General features: G+C 46.8%; 2 protein-coding genes across 2 annotated transcripts; one reads left to right on the top strand and one right to left on the bottom strand.

Annotated features, from left to right (window-relative positions):
• Positions 1 to 1075: 1075 nt before the first annotated feature.
• USP39 (ubiquitin specific peptidase 39) lies at positions 1076 to 17115 on the bottom strand. The gene is made up of 13 exons (XM_079987516.1): positions 16886 to 17115; positions 14091 to 14160; positions 13550 to 13644; positions 12332 to 12468; positions 11826 to 11978; positions 10076 to 10301; positions 9036 to 9113; positions 8224 to 8291; positions 7013 to 7201; positions 5825 to 5967; positions 2228 to 2363; positions 1941 to 2027; positions 1076 to 1554 (listed from the first exon to the last, which is right to left on the bottom strand). Exons 1-13 carry the CDS (start codon positions 17082 to 17084, stop codon positions 1504 to 1506), a joined length of 1632 nt encoding a protein of 543 aa, XP_079843642.1. The 5' UTR covers positions 17085 to 17115; the 3' UTR covers positions 1076 to 1503.
• A 2370-nt stretch (positions 17116 to 19485) lies between these two features.
• Positions 19486 to 24909, top strand: LOC307222395 (UPF0561 protein C2orf68 homolog). Its single transcript, XM_079987632.1, has 4 exons — positions 19486 to 19757; positions 21368 to 21483; positions 21740 to 21891; positions 23733 to 24909. The coding sequence occupies exons 1-4, from the start codon at positions 19636 to 19638 to the stop codon at positions 23853 to 23855; spliced, it is 513 nt and encodes a 170-aa protein (XP_079843758.1). The 5' UTR covers positions 19486 to 19635; the 3' UTR covers positions 23856 to 24909.
• Positions 24910 to 25128: the final 219 nt, after the last annotated feature.

The following is a 25128-nucleotide window of genomic DNA, read 5'->3' as shown; positions in this document are numbered from 1 at the left end:
TGGCCCTCATTCAGTCGGCCACTGCATTCAGCCACGGGTCCAGGACTTCCACAGCCTCTCCCGATTCAGATATTATGGAGAAATAGAGCTGTATGTGCTTCAGGACTCAGCATTAGTATTATTACTGAAAGGCAGAACCCACCCTTCCTCCCAAAGAAGCTCCAAAAGTCCTGCTCTCAATAGCTCTATGTAGATATTAAATAACATTGGGGACCAATGTGGAACTCTACAGCGCAAGTGCCAGGGAGCTGAACTCCCCTCCCCATACTGCTCTTGGGATTCAAGCCACACAGGTAGGAACAAAGCCACTGTAAAAGGGCCTCCAATGTCCATCCTGAGCAGTTGGTCCAGGAGGATACTATGGTCAAACTCTTGGTCTAATTTCATACGTGTCTGAGCATGAAGCTGCTGCAGCAAAGGGAACCAGAAGACCATGCTCCAGTTTTCAAGCATCATCAATTCAAACATTTGTTGTTAGCAATACCTCAGTGAGACACAAGTTCTGAGATGCTACTTGATGGTTAGAACTCTTGTATGAAAGTTATAACTATGAGCAAAATCAGTGTCCAAGTTAAGTGCTGCTTTCCAACTCAGCTGGCTAAACTGTGGCCTGCAGGCCGTAAGCGGCCACCAAAGGGATTTCTGGTGGTCATCCAAGTGGAAGTGGCACCTGACTGGGATGGTGGTGAAGGGGGAGGAATGGCAGAGTGTTCATTCTCCACCTGCCATCATAATCCTGCTTCACTACATTAAGGGGAAGCTATTGTTGCAAAGGAGGGAAGGGGTAATAATAATAATAATAATAAATTTTATTTATACCCCGCCCTCCCCAGCCAAGGCCAGGCTCAAAGCGGCTTACAAGCAATTAAAAAAAATATGGTTTTTTAAAATGGAAATTAATAACAACTACAGAGAGTGGACATGGCCTAGGGATGTATTTGATGCGTGGCCCCTTTCACCCTTCAGCCACACTCACTTTAGCCATCACTGCACTTGCTCATCACGTGACCATTTCTGCTGAATGCTAGTCCAGTTTTCAGCAAAAGGGTTTGCTCTGGAGAAAAGACACACCATATTAGAAAACCAAGTATACACATTTAATGCACACAGGACTCAGAAGTAATAGCCTTGAACAAAACACAAGGGAAAGGCCTTCTCCTGTCGTCCCCTGAAATTGATTTCAGCACTAGGTAGACTTGCTGGACAGTGAAATGGGATGCAGAGTTAGCTGTGCCCAAAGAAGTTGAGAAAATACACTCTTGCCCTGTCTTCTTGCTAGTTCTCCTCCAATGAGAACGTAGCCAAGACTGAGCTGCAAAGTGGCACCAAGGAGTCCATTCCCTGCTGGGCTGCTTAATGAACAGAGCCAGCAACAGGAAGAGAGAGGCTTCTAGAAGACAACACCAGCTTGACTGACCAAACACCAAACACCAGTCTCCATTTCACAGTATAGGTGATGCTGCGATTGCATCTGCATCCTTCTGGCGCTCTCTGTTTCCCTTTTCAAGCCCCTTGCTGGTTGGTCTCCTCTTTGCTATCTCGTCTTTTCCAGATCTACGGAATCGAAACGCATTGTAAGCAGAGATTGCATGCGACCAAACTTTGTTGCCTACTTCAGCTGCCTGTGCAACTGTACTCAGGCTTCTTCTTATGCCACTGAAAGGAGTTACTCCTGTTAGACTGATTCCAGCCCACTTGTTTAGGTTTTATGCTTTACCCCCAACAGCAAAATCTGCAAAGCTTGCACACAGAGGGAGATGTCACCAGCAGGCACCTCATTGCTGCTTGTGTTGGGACCCTGCAGGGTCTATTTGTGCTCTTGAGGGCTCCCTGGGACCTTGGCAAAAGGCACAGCAGGCGGTTTCCATGGGATTTCACTACCTAGCAAAACTAGAGCTCTCTTCAAAACCCCACCACCATCACCAAAACCCAGTACTAACCTGAATGTAAGCCTCAGAGAGGGTGATCATCTGGGGAAGAATGTCTGTCACCTGCAAATCTTGCAGCTCATACCACTTGCCTGTGCCCTGCAACACCAGGAAGGAAAGCCACATCAGGAGAGAGGCTAGCAAGGAGAACAACACGGCAAAAGAGTTTGCTGCTGGAACTCAGACCGAGTTAAAGCTGCATTTTGAATGCCACTTTCAAAATCTCAGGAGTCAACAAGAGCAAGTCTGAGCTAAGACTCACATGGTGCAATACATGGTGCAATGGACCCAAGACTCACATGGTGCAATACATGTATCCGGTAGGCCCCTTCTGTTGGTTTCCCATCGTGCACGATGTTTGCGATGAGATCATAGGTTGTGTTCTTATGTACAGCCTGCACTTCCTCAGACAGGTATTCCCGGAGATCTACATTCCTATAGAAAGGAGGAAAGTGAGAAACTGTAAGATACAGGAGTGCCTGCAGCCTCCCTTTTGAAAGACAGAGGCCCATACAGTTCAGAAAGTTGCCTGCCAGCCTTGAATGGTCATCCCAACATGCTCAGCCCAGAAATCCTGAAAGCCACCACTTGAGCTGCTGCAGTGCATCCTGCAAAAGTCACACTTGCATGGGAGAAGCCCCCTGGAAGGGGGCTGTTGACAGCTACACACTTTGACTAGTAAGCAAGCCAAAATGTGTGGGCCCCTGCCAAATAGAGCGCCTTCTGCTTCAGGTCTGATAGCCTGGTTCAAAGTTTGCAAGGATTAGTAACAAATATATAGGTTTGTATGCTGAAAGAAACAGGAAACAGAGAGACGGTACGGCCTCCTTTACTTGACAGTTTCAAGAGCCAGTGTCCAATTATTTGAATGCCAGCATGGGATGGGTCAAAATTGTGAGAACCAGGTGACTAACAAAAGTGAAATGCGGGAAAGGCTCACTCTTGCTGAGACCCTGCTCAGAATGCTGTAGGCGATACTCAGAAGTGTACAGTAAGAGGCAGAGTCTGTGCCACGAGCTACGTACAATCACATATGGAGCCATTGCCATAAACTAGTTTTAAAGAAGGGGCTAACAGTCTGCTCTCTCCCACCCCAAGTGGGCTGCCAGCGAGTGGTTTCCACTGTCACTACTTCCAGCAAATGGCTCTCTGGCCTTTGAATTAATAGGCAGCTGCAGAAAGGAGAGAAACAAGCTATTAACTTGGAGGTAGTAATGGTGGTTCCTGACAGTAATGCCCCCCGACTGCCACTGCACTGAGAACGTCAGGGCCCCTGCCAAACAGCTTGATGAAAAGCAGCTTGATGAAAAGTGGTGTGCAAATACTTGAAATAAAAATGGAAATTAAAATCCATGGCCTCCCCAGGTATTATTATTTATTTAATAATAATAATAATAATAATAATAATAATAATAATAATAATTTATTTATACCCCGCCCTCCCCAGCCAAGGCCAGGCTCAGAGCGGCTTACAAACAATAACAAAAACAAGAAGAATTATTACAACTTAAAAACAAAAATAAAATTCAACATTAAAATAATGGAACATTAAAATATTAAAATGTAGCCTCATTGCAGGAGGAGAAGGAAAAGAAAGAAAAAAGAGAGAGAGGGAGGGAGGGAGGGAATCAAATTGGCTCCAAGCCAAAGGCCAGGCAGAACAACTCTGTCTTACAGGCCCTGCGGAAAGAAATCAGATCCTGCAGGGCCCTGGTCTCATGAGGCAGAGCGTTCCACCAGGCCGGAGCCAGAGCTGTGGGTCAAATTTGTGCTTAAGTTTGGTTGTCCTAAGGACGTTATTGACCTAATTATTCTAAAAAGTTGTGCCGGGCGAGAGCTAGCGGATGCAATGGAAGCTGCAAAGTAAGATTTCTTAGCAGCTTTCATAGCCATCTCATAGGCTTTCATAAGCGTCCTATAAGATGTTCTTGAGGCTCCGTCACGAGTCCGTCGCCATACTCGCTCTAGCCGTCTGAGATCCCGCTTCATTTTCCGGAGCTCCTCAGTAAACCAAGGGGCCCGGTTTCGACGGGGTCGCAGAGGGCGCTTAGGTGCGATCTCATCAATGGCTGCCAAGAGCCGGTTATTCCAGTCCCCAACAAGGTCATCTAATGAGTCGCCAGGAGGAGAAGGGTTCCGCAAGGCTTGTCGGAATCTATCAGGATCCATCAGTTTTCGCGGACGAGCCCAAATAGGTTCGCCACCCGAGCCGGGGAGGAGCGGGAAGTCAATCTTGGCTTTCAGGGCGTAGTGATCAGACCATGGCACTTCCACAGCAGGGAGCATGGTCACATCTATGCCAGCCCCAAAGATCAGATCCAGCGTGTGGCCTGCTTGATGAGTGGGGCCCAAAACAACCTGGGAGAGCCCTAGTGTTGCCATGGAAGTCACTAGGTCCAGAGCCTGTGAGGAGGGAGCGGCATCGGCATGGACGTTGAAGTCTCCCAAAACCAGTAGGTTTGGGAACTCCAAGGCCCAGCCCGCCACCACCTCCAGCAGGTCTGACAGGGTGGCTGCAGGTGTGCTGGGTGGTCGATACACCAGCCAGACAGCCAAGCTCTCCTTGGTGCCCCACACGAGACCAACACATTCAATGCCGGAGATCGTCGGTGATGGCAGAGCTCTGAAAGAGCAATCCTCCCAGAATAACAACGCTACTCCTCCCCCCCGACCCACAGTCCGCGATTGATGGAGGACAGAGAAACCTGGGGGTGTTATCTCATGTAGGGAGACTGCTTCGCCTTCCCGTACCCAGGTCTCCGTCACGCAAGCCAGGTCAATCCCCTGCGAGACAAAAAAGTCACGCATGGTGGCGGTTTTGTTGCCTATGGACCTGGCATTGCACAGCACCAATGACGGAGGTGTGTAATCCTTGCTCTCCCTACCCTCATCCCTTGGGATGGGGCGTAGATTTAGAGCATTAGTACCTCGCTCTTCAGCCCCCAAAGCTCCCAGAACAGCTTACATACAATCAAAATAAGACAGTCCCTGTCCACAGGCTTACACTCTAAAAAACATGACATACATGGCCAGCTGCTGGCACAGTTCAGGGGCAGAAGGTGCTTGATGGAGGCAGCCTCTCACACCAGAGCCAATGGAGTGAGCTCTGCTTTGCACTCAGAGGGAGGAAAGACCGCTGGGGGAAACTCTGGAGAGTCCTAGCCAGTCAGTATGGACAATACCAAAGTAGACTGACTAATGACCTGCCTCAATATAGAGGCTTTCCGCAATTTGATGCTGTCGGGTGTTTTCAACTACAAATCGCATCAGCCCCAGCAAGCAAGGCCATATAATGCTGGAGCTGATGGGAGCATGGTCATGCTTGCTGGGGCTGATGAGAGTTGTAGTCCAAAACACTTAGAGCATCAGGCTGGGGTAGGTTTGTATAAAGCAGGGGTCGGCAACCTAAGGCCCGGGGGCTGGATGTGGCCCAATCGCCTGCTCAATCCGGCCCAAGGACGGTCCAGGAATCAGCGTGTTTTTACATTAGTAGAATGTGTGCTTTTCTTTAAAATGCATCTCTGGGTTTTTGTGGGGCATAGGAATTCGTTCATTTTTTTCTTCAAAATATAGTCCGGCCCCCGACAAGGTCTGAGGGACGGTGGTCTGGCCCACGACTGAAAAAGGTTGCTGACCCCTGGGTATAAAGCAACACAATGGCAACTGGTCATTTTAAGAACTCTAAGAAAAAGTGCCTGGGTTTTCTTTTTCCCTTCTAAACCATTTCCCTTTCTGTGTTTTGTCTTTTGGATTGTAAGTCTGAGAGCAGGGACTGACTCAACACTGATATCTGCAGGCAGCTCTGGGAGCCTTTGCCTCAGACAGCACCTCAAGTTCATGAAGACAAACCAGGACACAGGTCACGGCTGCATCCCATAGAGAAAGGCAGCACCTACGTGATGGGGAAGTTGACAATGGTGGGGTTCTTCTCCACAAAGAAATTGTTTTTGGTGAACCTCTTGATGCAGAAGATGAGGTAAGGAGGCAACTTGGTGAGCTGGAAACGCTTTAGGAAGTTCTCCTTATAGGTCTTATATTCCTGAAGGAGAGAGAAACAATGCTTGGAAACATACTTTTCTCAGGGAATCTTGCAGTGTGCTGAACTCTGCAACTTTGGGATCTCTTTTCATCTAGCATGATTGCCCTACATCCACCCAAAGCACCACTTTTAAGTGAGAGAAAAGTAAGCCATGTTTAGGCACAGAACTAGAACAATGGGCTTCCCCTGATAATCCCCGCTTGGCCCAGGGCACTAAAGCCCACCTTCCCCACCCTGGACATCCCCTCCCAATGCTCTGGACTACGACTCCATCAACCCCAGGCACCACAGCCGCGCTTTGTACAGCTGTACAAAATATCTGGAGGGTACATGGCTGGCAAAGTCTGCCCCAAGTGAGCCCTTCCCGCAAATGGGAATCCAAATCTCAAGAGTTCTCTCACCAAAAACTTCAACATTCCCTTTTTGTGGGATCGTTCTAATAAAAGTCAGCTTGTTCCTCCCTTCTGCACCCCAGTGCCCTTGTTATTTTATTGATTGCATTTACATCCTAGACAGTTTCATGTTCCCCCTTTAAAGCCACGTTTTTCTCCACTGATTAATGAGAGTGTCACGATACCAACATTTGGAAGGTGTGATGCCTGAAGTCAGCACCACGGACCTGTCAATCTGGATTGTGGCTTCCAGCTCCTATCCTCCTTGTTGCGGGGATGTGGGTGTGGAAGCAGAGAGGGGAGAATGTATAGTTACCGTATTTTTCGCCCTATAGGACGCACTTTCCCCCCTCCAAAAATGAAGGGGAAATGTGTGTGCGTCCTATGGGGCGAGTGCAGGCTTTCGCTGAAGCCTGGAGAGCGAGAGGCGTCGGTGCGCACTGACCCCTCACGCTCTCCAGGCTTCAGGAAGCTATCCGCAAGCCTTGCGAGCCCGGCGGGAGTTCCCCCGGGCACGCAAGCCTTGCGCACGGCAACCTGCAGCCCGGAGCGCAGGCTGGGGGGGGGGAAATAATTTTTTTTTATTCATTTCCCCCCAAAAAACGAGGTGCGTCCTATGGGCCAGTGCATCCTATAGGGCGAAAATACGGTACCTTCTCTGTAATTCCGTTGAACTTGGCCAGGATGTTGAAAAGAGGTACTTGGGGAATGATGAGTTGCTCCTTCTCGTCCTTGTACAGGGGAGCCGTGGGGAGGTCCAGGGTTAGATACATGAAAGTGGATTCCACCATTTTCTCCTGGTATTCGTCATTCTGGAGCAGCTGCTCCTTCTCCTCTGCTGGCTGAGAGAGGGAGACACAGAGAATGAGAAAAACAAAGCAGGTAGTGCAGGAGAAAAAGACTTGTGGCAGACACAGCTGGATGCAAGGCTCCAGTAAGAAAAGTGCGAGGAACCTTCAGGCCACCAGACTTTGATATATACAGAAGTGTTTACTGACTGCCTACACTGGTGTTTCCCAAACCTTTCCCAAACCTTAGTTCCATAAACTCATCCCCCAGAGCCCCCTATCCTATTAAAAGTATTATTTAGAATAGTAGTTTGCACAACCCACTAAGAAAGATTGTAAGACAATTCAAAACAGTGGCAACTAATTGCACATTTATTAACAATTGAGTTAAACCTATTTAATGTAATCAACTCAACAAAACTGATGACCTTGATCCAGTGATACCAGCTATTCAAAGTCTGATAGCCATCTATATCTCCAGCACCTCCATGTAGCCTCCTCGTTATTTATTCTTCATTAGATTTGTATACCCATAAAACTCAGGGCAGTTCACATAACATTACAATATAAACACAAAATACATAATAAAAACAAAAACAAACCGATAATCCCCCCTTCCACGACACATTTAAAAGGGATGTCAATTAGTCAAAGGCCTGGGTAAAGAGGAACCTATATACCTGGTGCCTAAATGTGTATAATGAAGATGTCTCCCCAGGGAGAGGATTTCACAAGCAGAGAGCCACTGCAGAAAAGGCCTAGACCTCAGGGTCCAGGTAAGTTCAAATGGAGATTCTTGAGGTCCTGAGGTCCTGAGATATTTCAGGCTCTTGGTGTCCCCCTGGCAACCCCACTCCCCCCAGAGGATGGTATTGCCCACTTTGGAACCCACTGGTCAAACACAGACTTAGGACTGCTTGTGGGTGTCTAGTGTCACTAATTAAACTCTACAAAGCACTTTCCTGCAGCAATAGGCTCAGCAAGTATTAGCCACCTCTCACCATCAAGGTTTTCCCGACCCCATGTGCTTTTCCCTTTTGTAAGCAGGAATCTAACCCATACAATAAAGAACTTACCAGATCAGGGTGTGGCAGTTTCTTGGTGAATATCCGCATGGAGCCCTGAAAGACGTCTGTCACAATGGCTACAGACATAAAGAACAAAGCAAAGAAAGTTGCTTTTCATCCTTTCATAGCCCAACCTCCTCAAAGTTTGATATACAGTGGTACCTCGGGTTAAGAACTTATTTCGTTCTGGAGGTCCGTTCTTAACCTGAAGCACCACTTTAGCTAATGGGGCCTCCTGCTGCCGCTGCACGATTTCCGTTCTCATCCTGAAGCAAAGTTCTTAACCCAAGGTACTATTTCTGGGTTAGTGGAGTCTGTAACCTGAAGCGTCTGTAACCTGAGGTACCACTGTATATGCTTCTTTGTTATACTAATTATTCTAATAGTTTATGTTCCATTTTCTTCTGTTTGCCATTAGTCGCTTTGCAGTTCTCTCAGGAAGGAAGAGGGGGATAAAAGCAATAAAATGCAATGAAAAAGACATTAAAGGCCCATTCTTTGTAGTAAGACATTCAGGGACTCTTCCACTGGTCACACCTGTGGTAAGGTGTAAATAGACAGTCCTTTTCTGTTGTTGCACCCACCTCTGGAACTCACTCCCAAGGGAAGCTTACTTGACAGTCCCTTTGCTCAGGTGAATACTTAAAAAAAAAATAATCACCCAGGTCGTTTAGTTCTGACTGCCTAATTTCAAATGGCTACTTGTAATACTGCATACATATTTAATGATGTTGTATCTTTTCCTGCATTTTGAGCAGCTGTATGTATATCTGAAACACAGCACACAGGTTATTGCAGAGGTCTCAACCTCTTTTACTTACTCTTTTTCTTCTTCTTTGTCCCCCCAAGAGCAGAATGCAAGGCATTCAGGAACCAGGATAGAAAGTCAACCCCATCACCTGCAACAAGGGAAGATGGAGATGAAAAGCATGAAAAAGTGACAACTTCTGAAGGCAGTTGAAGGTAGAGCAGAGCTGTAAGTCTAGCACACTGCTTGGCACAAGGACTCTCACCTCTTCAGCAGCCTTCTGTAACCAGATCTTTTGGACTACAACTCCCATCAGCCTCAGCCAGCAAATGGAAGGCACTGAGGCAGGGAAGTCTGCTCTACAGTTAAAAGCCAACCACCTTCCTATGCAGTGGGCAATCATGAGCTTCAGTCCTAGCAAAAGAAGGGGCCAAGGCACTCAGCATTTACAAGTCCTCCCCCTCTTGTTATTTATTTACACTCCTGTTCTTCTCCAGAGGCATCCATCCATGCAAGAAGAGGAAGGAAATACTGGGTGGGATAGAGAAAGGGCGTGGGGAACAGAGGGGTGAAAAGTAGGTTGACAAAGTGGAGCAACAGTTGAGTTGAGCTGAAGGTGGAAAAGGCAGACAATGGTTTGGAGAAAACCACTAGAGCTATGGACAGAGGTCATAGAAGGAGGGTTCAGAATGTGGGGAGGGCAAATAATGAGAAATGCTTATCAGGTACTGTGCAACTTCCTTGGAGGAAGATGAAATCCATTAAAATAAATAAAACCCTCTAGAGAGTTGCCTGCCACTACAGTGGTACTTCTGGTTAAGAACTTAGTTCGTTCTGGAGGTCTGTTCTTAACCTGAGGTACCACTTTAGCTAATGGGGCCTCCCCCTGCCGCCGTGCGATTTCTGTTCTCATCCTGAAGCAAATTTCTTAACCTGAGGTACTATTTCTGGGTTAGCAGAGTCTGTAACCTGAAGCGTCTGTAACCCAAAGCGTCTGTAACCCGAGGTACCACTGTATTTAAGAATAGCTAGATCTGATAAAGGTGGCCACCGCAGCATTCCTCTAATCTCTTAGTACCAGCAGAACACAATAAGCTCCCCCCCATGTCCCACCTTGCTTGGTGATCTGGAAGTTCTTCTTGCTGCAGAGAACCACAGCCTGCAGCATTTCATGGGGGGAGACATGAGCTTTGAAATTTCGAGGATTCCATAGTTTCCTCATGAGCTCTCCAAACCTCTGAACCAGCAGAAACATGATGTCTCCTGGAGGGCGCTTGATGTTCTTGTAGTTCTCCTCCTCCAAAAAATAATTCCGCAGTGGTGGGACATTAGACAGGGCCTAGGCACGGAGAGGTTAAAGATCAGGGACAAAATACCCCACTTATGTCAAAGTACAGCCTCTCCTACCACAAAAACTTATTAGGTTAAAAATCTAACATTTTGTAACCCACTCAGTTAATTTAAGATACAATACAAATATCAGAGTGCCATCCCAAGTCCACCATATCACCTTGCTCCATTTAATTTTAATCATTGTGTATTTCCTATGTATGATGCCCTCAAGATGTCTTGGGCAACAACTCCCAACAGCCCCAGCCAGCACTGCTGTATGATGGTGGGCCGAAAGAGTGTCATGCTGACTGGGGTTGATACAGGGTTACAGTCCAAAACATCTCAAAGGCTTAGGTTGGGGAAGGCTGGATTATTCCCTTTCACCCATTGTATCATTTTAATAGGAACTCCAGCATTAAATTTTGTAATCCTGCCAGGCACCAATCAGAAAATAGTGGTACTAAGTAACTGTTATGAAGGCATGAATGATGATTGCCAGGCACCAACTGAACATGCTCAGCTGGTAGTGAATGAGACTCCTCACCTCAGGGCCATGGGTTTGAGCCCTATGTAGTGCAAAAGATTCCTCATGGTCCCTTCCAACTCTATAATTCTATGCCCAAGCCCACCCTGCCCATTATCTTGAATTCAGTGTCTGTATCTGAGCTGGTAGCACCAACAGGTCAGATACAAGCAAATAAGATGTTCAAGTATCTGGAAGAAGATAGGCTGTTAGACACGTAAACAACCACACAAACCATGCTGCATATTCCTTGGCTTCCACATTTTGTCTCTGACCCAGGGTCAGGTCAACAAGCAAATCCCAGCAACTTAATGGAGCAAAATTCCTTTACATGGAGAAGTTTACACTGACATTATAGTGATGGATTTCCTAGTCACTCAGTGCTCCCAAGAAAAAAAGGAGAGTTGTGAAAAACGATTCCATTCTCAAAAGAAAACTCGTGGAACTAAAGCAGCTTTTGGAAACAGAACAGATTTCTGACAGCTGGCTAAGACTACTGTGAGTACTCTCAATACTTAGAATTATAGGCTGGGAAGGGACCTCTCAAGTTCAGCCCCGCTGACAAGGCAGAAAACCCAACCACAGTGGTGCCTGGCAAGACGAAATAATCCGTTCCGCGAGTCTCTTCATCTAGCGGTTTTTTCGTCTTGCAAAGCAAGCCCATTGACGGCTTAGCGGATTAGCGCTATTAGCGGCTTAGCGGCTTTTAGTGGCTTATCGGATCAGCTGATAAGCGGCTTAGCGGCTTAGAAAAAGGGGGGGGAGGAAAAAACCCACAGGAACTCGCAAGATATTTTTGTCTTGCGAAGCAAGCCCATAGGGAAATTCGTTTTGCGAAGCGCCTCCAAAACGGAAAACCCTTTCGTCTAGCAGGTTTTCCGTCTTGCGAGGTGTTCGTCTTGCGGGGCACCACTGTACTATATAACCATCCCTAATGGGTGGCCATCAAACCTCCCAAGCCTTCACTGAAGTATCTCCCTCTTCTCCATTTCAAAGATGTCACAGTACCTGGAGAATCGCATTAGCATAATCATTTGCTTTGATGTTGTTCAATCCCACAATGCCCGGCAGGTATGTGGTGCCATCATAGGCTCGAGAGAGTTTGGCTTGCTTATCCAAGTTGGAAATGTGTTGCTTGGTGAAGGTGGGCTTCAGGACATACTGTGAGGGGGAGAGAGGATAAATAGGACTGTATGTGCTGCTGAAAACTCCGATTTGACCTTTATGTTAAGATAAAGTTTATTTATTTATTTTTTTAAAAGAATTAGTTAGACTTAGTTAGACTAAACTAAAACAAAGTCTACAAAAATACATATCTCTAAAGTTGCATTCCAGACATAGGTGAGACATGCTCAGGTAAAGACAACTTTCTGGGGCACAACAAAAACTGCCTCTGAAACTAGGGTTGGGGGCAGCAAAAAAAGCACATGGAAGCTCAATGTGGCAGAGTCACAATGTTAGGCAAGAGCCTACTGTTTCCACCCCCCACATCCTTCACAGGGAAGACAACATACGGTGATATCCTCAAGTGAAGAGTCAATGATTTCATAGTTGTCTGGCAGACAATAGAACTTCAAGGTGTGAAGGTTGAGGAAGACGTGATGGCTGAACTGTACACTGTGAATGTAAGCATGGGATTTCAAGCCCCGACCTGCAAAGAAGACAGGAGGCAAGCAAGAAACAAACTGTGAATAAGACAGGATTGCAGTATTGGCTTCTAGTAACGGAACTTCCCTGAGCAATCCTAAGAACTACCCATGGATATTTGTTATCTGTATTACACTGTGCTTGTGGTAGTAAAGCTACAGTGATACAATTAGCTGGTGGCAAAGAATGACCAGCTGTTTTGGGAACTAAATAACTTCAAATCCACATGGAAAGGAAAGTTTTCAGCTTGGTTAGGTTTAAAACCTCCCAAAGGTAGGCTGTGGGCTTGAAAGAAGTCCAGATTTAAGGAAATTAATAGCAAGGAGGTTCAAAGGCAAAGAAGATGAAGGAAGAGAGCAGCAAGGATTCAGAAAGCGGAACCAAGCTGGTTGGGAAATGAAGCTTGAGAAAAAGGGCTGAGGCAACAAAGAACTGAGAGATGTATCATGTTTAACAGGCTCAGGGACTTTGTGCAAGTGAGGGGAAAAGTGAGCACCAGCGAGCCTGGGCAATGGAAGGGTGGCTGAAGGAAATGGCCCAGGGCAGTCAGTGGCCTGGACTGCAATGGATAGTTGAGACAGAGATGAAGAAGTGAAGAGGAAATGAGAAAAGTAGACCTATTTGTAGAGGGGGGGCCAAAGGAGGTTTGGAAGGCTGGGAATTAAGGGCCAGAGAGGCACAGAGTTGCTAGGACTGACATTTAGACCCTGATGGGACGGTTGCCACCTCTGACTTCCGTTGCCACTGCAGCATTGTGATCAGCCAACTCGAAGGACCAACAACCAAGGGTAGATTAAAGCCTGCATTTCAAATGCTGATTTCAGCAGATCAATTTATTCCATGACTGCAGGCTTCTAGCAGTATAGTAAAAAGATTACAATAGATCACCATCACCCCAGCTTCATTTGTGAGATCTCTTTGAACATAAGAGTCACCATTAGCAGTAACATCATGCAAGGCATTTCACATCACAACTACTCCTGCTAGGTTGGTCCCAGTTCATTTGCCACAGAGGTAGTGTAGTCATACTGAACTGGTATTCTGTCTGTAAAGGAAGCATATAAAGCCAAAGCATACTTACTTACCCTGAAAATATTTCCCACACACCAAACAAGCATAAACGTTGATATGGGAGAGCGAGATTGAACACAGCTTCTCAAAGTCAAAGTCGAGAACGCTCCTACAGTGGCAGAACATTGGTAAATTAATCCCACCAGACAGATACCCCAATCAAACACTATTCAACTTAATCTGGGAGGAAGCCAGCATGGTCCACATGACAGTACACAAAACAAACTGGACTATAAAGGTACTGCTCAGCTGTGGATTTTGGAGGTTTTTCTTGTGGACCAAAAAGGTCACCTTTGCTTTTTATAAATATACAATGCACACCCATAACAACCTCAGTTTAGATCTAATAAGTAAATATTACACATATTTCAGTTAGTCTTGTTTAGTTTACTAATTGTTCCCCATAGTTTGAACATTTAAAGAAATTCTACATCTTTGCTAAAGTTGCAAACTGCCTATTTGAATTTTTCACCACCACCAACATGGTTTTAAATCTCTGCATGTGCATTGCTACAATATATACTGCTCCCTGCTTTGCTTCATCTTGATACTGACTTGTTTATGGTGTCCAAGTATGGGCAGTGCCTGCTCCGTCGGTCCTCTGGGTCGAATCGACCATATTTCACTGAAAGAGGGGACCAAACAAAAAACATGCTTTACTGACATTCTTATAGATATATGTATAGATATAGATACACACACACACACACATTTAAATTTATATGAATATATATATGAGATAGGCTAGAGTCTTTAGCATGAAAGAATAAAAAGCATACAGAAGTAGTTTTAAAATATGCAGTAATTTGAACTACTGTAAATTGAACTTGTCCTTGGCCAAATAATTATTTGTATTGATTAGCTTCCTTGGTTACTCTTTTCAGCAGCAAAGTGACACAGAAGAAGCTAATAGCAGAATAAAAACACACCACAGCAACAGACAACTAGTGTATTAGAATCCCCTGTGCAAATTTATCTAAGATAGCACAAAAGGTCTTTAGACCTTTATTTATGCAATTTAACCGCTTACAGTGGGATAAAGACGCACGTTCAATAATTGTCAATAAGCATCCTAATACTGAATACATGATCACAGTAGTGTGTGTTTAAGACAGCAACTATCTAGGAATGAAAGCATCAACCACTTCAATTGTTGTCATTAACCCTGGTACCAAGTATTGATCATTAGCTTGGCTTTAACCAGATGAAGAGCCTGACATACAGGTGAAACTTGAAGAATTAGAATATCATGGAAAAGTTCGTTTATTTCAGTAATTCAACTTAAAAGGTGAAACTAATATATGAGATAGACTCATGACATGCAAAGCGAGAGATGTCAAGCCTTCATTTGTTATAATTGTGATGATTATGGTGTACAGCTGATGAAAACCCCAAATTAACAATCTCATAAAATTAGAATATTAAATGAAATCAGCAAAACAAGGATTGCAAATAGAGCAATATTAGACCTCTGAGAAGTAGAAGCATGCATATTTACTCAGTACTTGGTTTGGGCCCCTTTTGCATCAATTACTGCCTCAATGTGGCATGGCATGGATGCTATCAGCCTGTGGCACTGCTGGGCTGTTATGGAAGACCAGGATGCTTCAATAGCAGCCTTCAGCTCTTCTGCATTGCTCGGTCTCATGTCTCTCATTTTGCACTTGGCAATGCCCCATAGATTCTCTATGGGGTTCAGGTCAGGCGAGTTTGCTGGCCAATCAAGCACAGTAATCCCATGGGCATTGAACCAGGTTTTGGTACTTTTGGCAGTGTGGGCAGGTGCCAAGTCCTGCTGGAAAATGAAGTCAGCATCCCCATGAAGCTCATCTGTGGAAGGAAGCATGAAGTGCTCCAAAATTTCCTGGTAGGCGGCTACGTTGACCCTGGACTTAATGAAGCACAGTGGACCAACACCAGCTGATGACATGGCTCCCCAAATCAACACAAACTGTGGAAACTTCACACTGAACTTCAAGTATCTGGCATTGTGTGCCTTCCCGTTCTTCCTCCAGACTCTAGGTCCTTGATTTCCAAATGAGATGCAAAAGTTGCTCTCATAACAAAAGGACTTGGGACCACTGAGCAACAGATCAGTTCTTTTTTTCTTTAGCCCAGGTAAGACACTTCTGACGTTGTTTCTTGTTCAGGAGCGGCTTGACAAGAGGAATACGACATTTGAAGCCCATCTCCAGGATCCGTCTGTGTGTGGTGGCTCTGGATGCACTAACCCCAGCCTCAGTCCACTCCTTGTGAAAGTTTGAATGGTCTTTTCCTGACAATTCTCTCCAGGCTGCGGTCATCCCTGCTGCTTGTACACCTTTTTCTTCCACACTTTTCCCTTAAGCATAACTTTCCATTAATGTGCTTCGATACAGCACTTTGGGAACATCCAACTTCTGCAATTACCTTTTGAGGCTTTCCCTCCTTATGGAGGGTCTCAATGAAGGCTTTCTGCACAACTGTCAGGTCAGCAGCCTTCCCCATGATTGTGTTTCCTACTGAACCAGACTGAGAGACCATTTAAAGGCTCAGGAACCCATTGCAGGTGTTATGGATTGAATAGCTGCTGCACCTTTTCACAATATTCTAATTTTGTGAGATTGTTAATTTGGGGTTTTCATCAGCTGTACACCATAATCATCACAATTATAACAAATAAAGACTTGACATATCTTGCTTTGCATGTCATGAGTCTATCTCATAAATTAGTTTCACCTTTTAAGTTGAATTACTGAAATAAATGAACTTTTCCAGATATTCTAATTTTTCGACTTTCACCTGTAAACTTAAAGATTCTATCTGTCCACACTACTAAATAAAGAGTTGTGTAGAATTCAAAAGCATGCATAGTGTTTCATCAACTGGGACTCTTGACAAACTGTAACTCCACACAGGGGTCACATAAAGGAGTAATGAAAGCAAAACAATTCATATTGACTAAGAGGCAACTTATGAAATACCCAAAGACTTGATATTTACAGACATGGCATCAGCACCGACTGACATTTTTAATTTATGAGTGGTTTACAAACTGTATTGTATTAAGCCACACAGTCAGCCAGAACTATGTGCAACTACTGTACTACTGCTTCTATTTTACCAATAGAGTGGCTAGGTTACAGGGAGATCATAACTCAAACAGAGACAATTCGATCTCTACCTAATCTGGAAAAGACCCCTGTGTGGAACCCTGGACAGCTGCTAGATTCCTTCTAGGCCAGCGCACTATTTTCAGCTGCAGTTGGACAACCAAAAAGGCAGCTCACAAGCACATCATGTGGCCGTGAGTTCCACAGGCTGGCGCGCGTTGACGGATGGACGCGCGGCTCCCCCCTCCCCGCACCCACCGGTGGGCTCGTCGTCGTCGTCGTCCTCGTCGAGGGGCTCCTGCTTGACCTGGGGTTCCTCGTCGGCGGGCTCCCGCTTCACCCGCAGGCCCCGAGGCGCGCCGCCCTCCCCGCCCGGCTCCTGCGGGCCGCGGCTGGACAGCGAGCTCCGCACCGACAGCGGGCGGGAATCCCGCTCCCGCTTCACCCGCCCGGACATCGCCGCGGAAGCGCAACCTTCCCAGGCGCACGCGCAGAGGAGCCTCCGGCGCGCCGTTGTTGCCGTCGCGTGGAGGGCAACGGTCGCGCCTACGTCTGACGTGCGTCACTTCAGAGAGCGTCCGCATCGCGCGTCGCCGTTCATTTGCGCATGCGCATTCATTTGCCCTTTCCTGTAGCTTCTGCCGGGCTGCTGCGCAGGCGCAACGGAAGCGCTTTTGCTCAGGTGGGCGTGGCCTTAGTGAGCCTTGCTCCGGAGTGAGATGGGCGCCTACATCTGCTCTGTTGCAGGAGGCCAGCAGCAATTTGCAGTGCATCGTGGCCTGCATTACCCGGTGCTCTTTCTTTCTTTCTTTCTTATTTATTTATTTATTTTATTTTATTCATAAAAATATTTTATTTTTTGCTCAACAAAGTATTTAATATTCATAATATTTATGAATATTCATAATATTTATGAATATTCATAATATTTATGAATATTCATAATATTTATGAATATTAAAAAAGGATATCCAAGCAGTGGCCTTTCCCAAGCTGGTGCCCTGCAGAAGTTTTTGACGAGGCTGCCTGCCTCAGACAAGTGGCCAGGAGCACAGCTCGTCTTTCAAAGCTGCATCTGATAGGAGTCTAGCAAAAGTGGAGGGCTAACGCTGTCTGTCATAATAAATTAAGACTTGCAGGCGTTGCATGAAAGGCCCTTTGATTCTTTGGCTTGCAAGGCAAAGCTAATGGCTACAGCGACGGAACAAGAGCTCTCTGTGCTGCAGCATTTTGCTGCGCTTGTACTAGTCTAGATGTCAGCCACTTTTGTTCCACTTTCAGCGCCTGGCGCTTTCTAGCAGTGGCTCCCAAACTTTTTTTCAGCTGCCGCCCTCAACCCTTGACTCTCTAAACTCACCTCCCAGGACCTTCCTCTGTAAAAAACATCTTTTAGAATAGTGGTTTCCTTGCACGACCCCCTAAGGAAGATAACAGTGTGACAAAACTCAAAAACAGTCGCAATTAATTGCACACATTTCTTCAACAGCCAATAAAATTATTTTGTTTAATTCGACAAAACTGATGAACTCGATCCAGGGCTACCAGTTTTCACAGCCTGGCAGTCGTTTATACCTCCCTTTGCCCCTTAGCGCTACCCCCCAGGGGCCTATCCAGGATTTTGGGGGGGGGGCACAGGCCTTTTGTTGTGGGGGGGGGCAGAACCCCAGCTATGTATTTTTATGGATTTAGGGGGGGGGCCTAAATTCGCTACGCCTATGTCCCTCTCTAGGTAAACCCACCACCCGCTTTGACACCACTGCTTTAGAGGAGGCGGGAGAGGATGCAAAGTGTGGCAGGAAGTTTCAAATAAACATTTAAATATTTTGGTGTAGTGTATAGTATGTTGTTGTTGTTTAGTCGTGTCCGACTCTTCATAACCCCATGGACCAGAGCACGCCAGGCACTCCTGTCTTCCGCTGCCTCCCGCAGTTTGATCAGACTCATGCTGGGAGCTTCGAGAGCACTGTCCAACCATCTCGTCCTCTGTCGCCCCCTTCTCCTTGTGCCCTCCATCTTTCCCAACATCAGGGTCTTCTCCAGGGAGTCTTCTCTTCTCATGAGGTGGCCAAAGTACTGGAGCCTCAGCTTCACAATCTGTCCTTCCAGTGAGCACTCAGGGCTGATTTCCTTCAGAATGGAGAGGTTTGATCTTCTTGCAGTCCATGGGACTCTCAAGAGTCTCCTCCAGCACCATAATTCAAAAGCATCAATTCTTCGGCGATCAGCCTTCTTTATGGTCCAGCTCTCACTTCCATACATCACTACTGGGAAAACCATAGCTTTAACTATACGGACCTTTGTTGGCAAGGTGATGTCTCTACTTCTCAAGATGCTGTCTAGGCCTGTCATTGCCCTTCTCCCAAGAAGCAGGCGTCTTTTAATTTCGTGGCTGCTGTCACCATCTGCAGTGATCATGGAGCCCAAGAAAGTAAAATCTCTCACTGCCTCCATTTCTTCCCCTTCTATTTGCCAGGAGGTGATGGCCCCAGTGGCCATGATCTTAGTTTTTTTGATGTTGAGCTTCAGATAATAATAAAAAAGTATCTATTATTATTATTATTATTATTATTATTATTATTATTGTTGTTGTTGTTGTTGTTGTTGTTGTTGTTGTTGTTGTTGTTATTATTATTATTATTATTATTATTATTTGCACAATATGTATAATCTTTTCAAACTGAGAGCAAGAGCATGAAGTGGATACTTTTGTCAACCAAGCGGCGCTAGCTGTTGTGTCCAATGTATTTCTTACCCCGCAAGAAGCCGCTTTCGGTCCTGCAAGTGCGGCCCCGAGGGGAAGAGCTGGCGACCCGCCGGCTTCGCGGCTGCTGGAGGCGGGCGGGCGGGTCCCTGCCCCGAGGGCCTGGCAAGCGGGGCCTGCCGCGCTTCTGGGCTCGCCCGGGGCTCCTCCCACCCCGCTCCCAACCAGCGGAGAAGGCGGCGCCGGGCCTGGCCGAGGCCTCCCTGGGGGCCGGGCGGCGCGGCGGCGGCGGCTTCCGGAGGCTTCGATGGACTCGGCGGGGACGCGAGCGGCGCGGGAGAGCCCGGCCTGGGGCGGCTGTCGGCCGGGAGGGCGCCTGGACATGAGCCACGGCTTCGTGCGGCACATCCGGCGCAACCAGATCGCCAGGTAGCCGCGTGTCCGAGCCGAGGCCCGCCCCACTGCCAGGGGGGCTTCGCTGCTGCTCCCTTCTTTGGGGGCGAAGGAAGGGCAGCGACAGGAAAGCGAGGGCTAAGAGGCCTCGCTGGGGAGGCCCGTCTGGTTTGAATGCTCCCCACCACCCCGTCAAGTAGGCCCCTGTCCCCCCGGGAGTAGTTGTTTGGGTGAGTTCATGGCAAAGGCGGCTCTTCCTGGCAGGTAGGTGGGGTGCGATGAGGACCAGACCCTTCTTCGGATGTGCTGCATCTCCCTTCTTTTTATTGTTAACTATTGCAGTGTGTGCAGGGACGCAGGTGGCGCTGTGGGTTAAAGCCTCAGCGCCTAGGACTTGCCGATCGAAAGGTCGGCGGTTCGAATCCCTGCGGCGGGGTGCGCTCCCGCTGCTCGGTCCCAGCGCCTGCCAACCTAGCAGTTCGAAAGCACCTCCGGGTGCAAGTAGATAAATAGGGACCGCTTACCGGCGGGAAGGTAAACGGCGTTTCCGTGTGCGGCTCTGGCTCGCCAGAGCAGCGATGTCACGCTGGCCACGTGACCCGGAAGTGTCTCCGGACAGCGCTGGCCCCTGGCCTCTTAAGTGAGATGGGCGCACAACCCCAGAGTCTGTCAAGACTGGCCCGTACGGGCAGGGGTACCTTTACCTTTACCTATTGCAGTGTGTGAGAAATAACACCAGCTTGAACAATTCCGTTTTTGGTGATCATTCCGTTTTCCAGGTGGTATTTCAGTAACTTATGCCAGCCCTGTTAGGAAGGTCAGTATTTTCTCAAAATCAAAGTGAGATATTATGTTGATTTCTCTAGGTATGTATGGAATATAAGTCATTGGTCGTCTTTTGCAGTTTTTGCTGTTGCTAAAACAATGGAACTGTCTGCATACAAAAAGCACGACTGAAATCCAGTCCAGTACTATCACCGCAATCCTACTTAGAAATCTTACTTAGAAATCCGAGGGAATAAGGCAGCAAGCCTGCTCCCACTTACCTGGGAGTAAACCCCATTGAATTGCATAGTACTTGCTTCTGAGTAGACATGGTAAGGATTGTGTTGCAAGTCCTGTGGAATGCAGTGGGCTTTACTACTAACTACACATGCAGAGAATTACACAGCTATTAAATAGTAAAAACAAAAATGTCGCTTTCATTTCTGAAAACATTTATCTGAGACTCTGAGTAAGTTTATTGAAATCACTTGGACTGGTCTCTGAACATGTGTCCTATAGGGTTCTTTTGGGTGTTCATAGCCAGTGGAGGGAAAGGCAGTGCTTATCTTGCTAAACCTTAATCAGTTATTGTAATAATAAAATGTATCAACTGACAAGTTAATTCCTTTTATAACTGTTTGCAGGATTGTGCTCAAAGGGAACAAAGTTTTGGCCAAACTTGGGTTGGGTATAAATGAAGCTGACATTTTAGCAATAAAAATATTAATTGAAATTGTTTTAAAGGATTTATTGGTGAGGAGACGGGACTATTTGACAGGTCTGGAGAACCACATGAGATTTCTTCCCAGCAATTGTGCACTTCTTCAACCCTCAAAAGTGTCCTATGAAAAGACTGTGCTGTCTTCCCACTTCCTCTCCAGGGATGACTATGATAAGGAGATGAAGGAAGCTAAGGAAAAGGCAAAGAAGAGGCATACACCAGCCCCAGCCAGGCCCAAGAAACCAGATCAGCAGGTCTATCACCCCTGCCGGAGAAGTGAGTTAACTATCAACTATCCATCTTCCCATGTTTCTGTTGTTGTAACAATTACTCTGGCAAAGGGAGATGTCAGGACTCCATACTCCGTGCTTCAAAGAACAGGGCCCTTTGAAGGTTCTGCTGAAGCTTTTATTGGCACAAATAGGATGGGGCCAAGATGTGAATACCTTTTCCTGGGACCACATTTTATATGTGGATACCAAACAGCAAGACACACAGCTGCCTCCCTTGCCATTTCCTCTTTGCTTTTCAGGTAGAGCTGAAACCATATCTGGCCTGGAGTATGAGGGATCCAGTGAAAGCAGCTCCAGTACAGAACCAGACCAGCTCTCTTCTGGACCAGCTCTCTTCTGCCTGGAATATGAGGCTGACAGTGGAAAGATCACTTCCATTGTTGTACACCAGGTATGTGACTGGGTGCTATGCTGGGGCAAACCTGGGTTTCCTTTTGCATTGCCATCATGTCTGCTGCTTGGCCTCTTCCTCCAGATCCATAGTTTTGTCCTTTGTTCTTCATCTTAATAATTTCATTGCATTTTTACTGCTAAAACACAAAATAAAATGTAAGAAAGAGTAAACTGAAGGATTGTCTTATCTGGGGAAAAAATGAAATTACTGTTTAAAGGATGGGTCTCAGTAATGGAGGAAATGGGAAGTTGATTCCAGTAACACTGAGAGAAGTAGGACCCATTTTAAATGGTACTGCATGAAAAGACTTTTGCTAATTGAAAGCTACAGTCTTAAGCACACTTTCAAGGACCAAAAGGAACTTGCTTCTGAGCCTAAAAATATATATCTTAAGATCTTGGTTTTGAGATTGTGGGATTTTTGTGCAGAATATAGTTATATATTAACTGCTGTGTAGAACCATCATTTTATTCTTCTTTTCTTAAAGGAAAATAAAACCGTATTTTTCGTCCCATAGGACGCACCTAGTTTTTTTGGGGGGAAATAAAGGAAAAAAAATTTCCCTTTATTTCCCCCCCAAAACCAGGTCGGGGAAACCAAACCAGGTCGGGGGCGGGAGTGCTGCCATCCCGCTGTCCTCCGAGCTTGTGGGGCTGGCGCTGGGGAGAAGCACGCTTCTCCCCAGCGCCAGCCTCCAAACCAGGTCGAGGAACAGCGGGATGGCGGCACTGCGCCTCCCCGCTGTCCCCCAAGCTTGTGGGGCTGGCCGATGTCTTCCCGAAGTGCGGGGCGCTCTGCTTCAGGGCGCCCCGCACTCCGTGCAGCAGGCTGCTATCTGCAGCCTAAGGAGCCCTGCGGGAACTCCCGCAGGGCTCCTCAGGCTGCAGATATCTGGCCGGTGAGGGGCACTCTGCTTCAGGGTGCCCGCGTGCAGGGCGGCAGGCTGCTATCCGCAGCGTGGGGAGCCCTGCAGGAGTTCCCGCAGGGCTCCCCACGCTGCGGATGTCTGCCCTGTGTGAGGGGTGCTCTGCTTCAGGGCGCGCCGGGCGGCAGGCTGCTATATGCAGCCTAGGGAGCCCGCGGGAACTCCCGCGGGCTCCCCAGGCTTGCTGATAGCTTCCTGAAGCCTGGAGAGCGAGTGGGGTTGGTGCGCACCGACCCCTCTCGCTCTCCAAGCTTCAGCGAAAGCCTGTATTCGTCCCATAGGACACACACAGATTTCCCCTTCATTTTTGGAGGGGAAAAAGTGTGTCCTATAGGGTGAAAAATACGGTCAGCGAAAGCCTGTATTCGCCCCATAGGACACACACAGATTTCCCCTTCATTTTTGGAGGGGAAAAAGTGCGTCCTATAGGGTGAAAAATACGGTAATACAAGTTCAGTAAATATGTTAATTCCATTTACGAAAATAAACTACAGTTACAATTTACTAAAAATAGATTGTCATGCAGAAGCTTAGCACTAGGTTAGTGCATAAAAACCAGCAAAAAAATTGTTGGGCTTCTTTTTGTGAAACCACCAAAATTACTGACCTTTTTTTAAGGAAAACCCTAAAATGCCAAAAAACGTGATTTTTCGATTGACTTGCTTAAGATCCAGGATAAAGTGCCACCTTTCGGAAACGCCCCCCAGACATCAATTCCGCCTTTGAAATCATGGTAATGTACAGCAAAATCCGGACATATGGCAGCTGTAGCTTATAGGCTTTTCAGCCACGGGGTGGAGTGCAAAGGGTTTTGCTTTTGGAAATCTCCCTAGTGGTTTCCCATTCCCTGCTCATGGTAATGTAGATGTTTTGAACCTGCCATTTTAATGGGGCCTTTCCTTCTTTCACATAGGACAATGACCCTGATGAGGTAGCCGAGAAGGTCAGTGCTCAGAACCAGCTGGAACCAGCTATGCGCGAGGCCCTGAGGCAGCGGGTGCAGAAGGAGCTGGAGAAGCGACGGGTGAAGCGCTGAGGGACTCGTCTGGAGGCCTGTGCTGTTTGCTAATGCTTACCTGGGAAACACTTTCTGGGAAGGGGCCAGTGGGACATGTCCCATAGCTGTTGGTTTGAAGCCTTTAAGAGGGGCAGGGAATTAGCTGAACCCTGGCACAAGGTGGGACTGGCCATTGTAGCTTCCTCCTCCTGAGACACAGCTGAGACACTGCGCCCTGGATGAGTGATTTGGAGGAGCAGTAGGAGAATCTCTTTTGCGAACAGCTTGCGTTCTCTTGGAGACCTACATAGAAAGAAGCAGACCAGTTGAAACTTGGTCAGACGTCTCCTTTATAGCCCTGGGCAATTGGCTCATGACCAAACCTTCTGTCAAACCTTCTGTCTCCCCTCTCTTGGGATTAGCCAAACTGCTGGCTGTTGTATCTCTAGGTATTAGGTGAATACAGACCAAGGGGGGCATTTCATATTGTTGCTCAGCAATCTTTCTGTGGGTGAAAAGTGCTTGAACCCATGTTGTAGCATTTGGGTGAGCACATACTAGTTCCCTGCAATTTGTCTGGGCAGGAGACATAAACAGCTTTACAACTGGAATGCCTTTGGGTGATTGTGATTTGACCCACCGTCTCTCGGATGGGACTGGCAAGTCAGGCTTCCAAGAGCACTGGAGGGCTGCTGGTCCTTCTGCTGCATTATGCAGAAGGTATTTGTTCAGACTTAGACATGTCCTTTCTACAGCGTATTTTTTCTGCCTGTAGACTCTTTCCCCTCAAAATAGGGCTGCATAGGTTGACTTTTAGCTTTCATTTATGTTGTTAGGATATGGGCAATTGACTGGGTTTCATCCAACATTTGGCGGGATTTTCTTGGGGCTAGGGATGCTGTTGTGCAGTGCTCTTTTCATCAACAAATCTTCTGAAAAACACACCACATTATTGTTAATAAACGCATGCAACTTGCTGTTTCGCATTAGTCCTTTGCTGCAGCTAAGAACAGAATCCTGGAATTTGTTCTGAGGGCTTTGATCCTCCCATGACCCTTCCTCTGGAAGGAAAATATATTTCTGTCTGCCTATGTTTCCTGATGCAACTCTTTGTCTCCTTTTATATTTCAAATATAATGCAGTATCTAGTTTACAGCATCCTCCATAAATCTGCTTTGAGATTTAGCTGCCTATAGAAACACAGGAAGTTTATTTCTGCCAGTGCAGGCTACTTGTTCATCTAGCCTAGTAGCTAGTTCTAAAAGGAGAAGGGATTTTATAAAATTGAGGTGGAGGCACACAAACACACAGC

This window comes from Podarcis cretensis (assembly GCF_951804945.1).
Source record: "Podarcis cretensis genome assembly, chromosome: 8".
Taxonomy (NCBI): domain Eukaryota; kingdom Metazoa; phylum Chordata; class Lepidosauria; order Squamata; family Lacertidae; genus Podarcis; species Podarcis cretensis.
The sequence above is the reverse complement of the archived record's forward strand: the minus strand, read 5'-3'. Positions and strand labels throughout refer to the sequence as shown.

What these genes read in the sequence shown, in the direction of transcription:
- USP39 (XM_079987516.1), bottom strand. Translation starts at nt 17,084, where the DNA reads ATGTCCGGGCGGGTGAAGCGGGAGCGGGATTCCCGCCCGCTGTCGGTG. An exon ending in GTGTGGGAAATATTTTCAGG is followed by an intron (nt 12,469 to 13,549) that starts GTAAGTAAGTAT and finishes TCTTCTTTGCAG; the next exon opens with GTCGGGGCTTGAAATCCCAT. An exon ending in ATTGTCAACTTCCCCATCAC is followed by an intron (nt 2,364 to 5,824) that starts GTAGGTGCTGCC and finishes TCCTTTCTATAG; the next exon opens with GAATGTAGATCTCCGGGAAT.
- LOC307222395 (XM_079987632.1), top strand. Translation starts at nt 19,636, where the DNA reads ATGGACTCGGCGGGGACGCGAGCGGCGCGGGAGAGCCCGGCCTGGGGC. An exon ending in CTATCACCCCTGCCGGAGAA is followed by an intron (nt 21,484 to 21,739) that starts GTGAGTTAACTA and finishes TTTGCTTTTCAG; the next exon opens with GTAGAGCTGAAACCATATCT. An exon ending in CTTCCATTGTTGTACACCAG is followed by an intron (nt 21,892 to 23,732) that starts GTATGTGACTGG and finishes TCTTTCACATAG; the next exon opens with GACAATGACCCTGATGAGGT.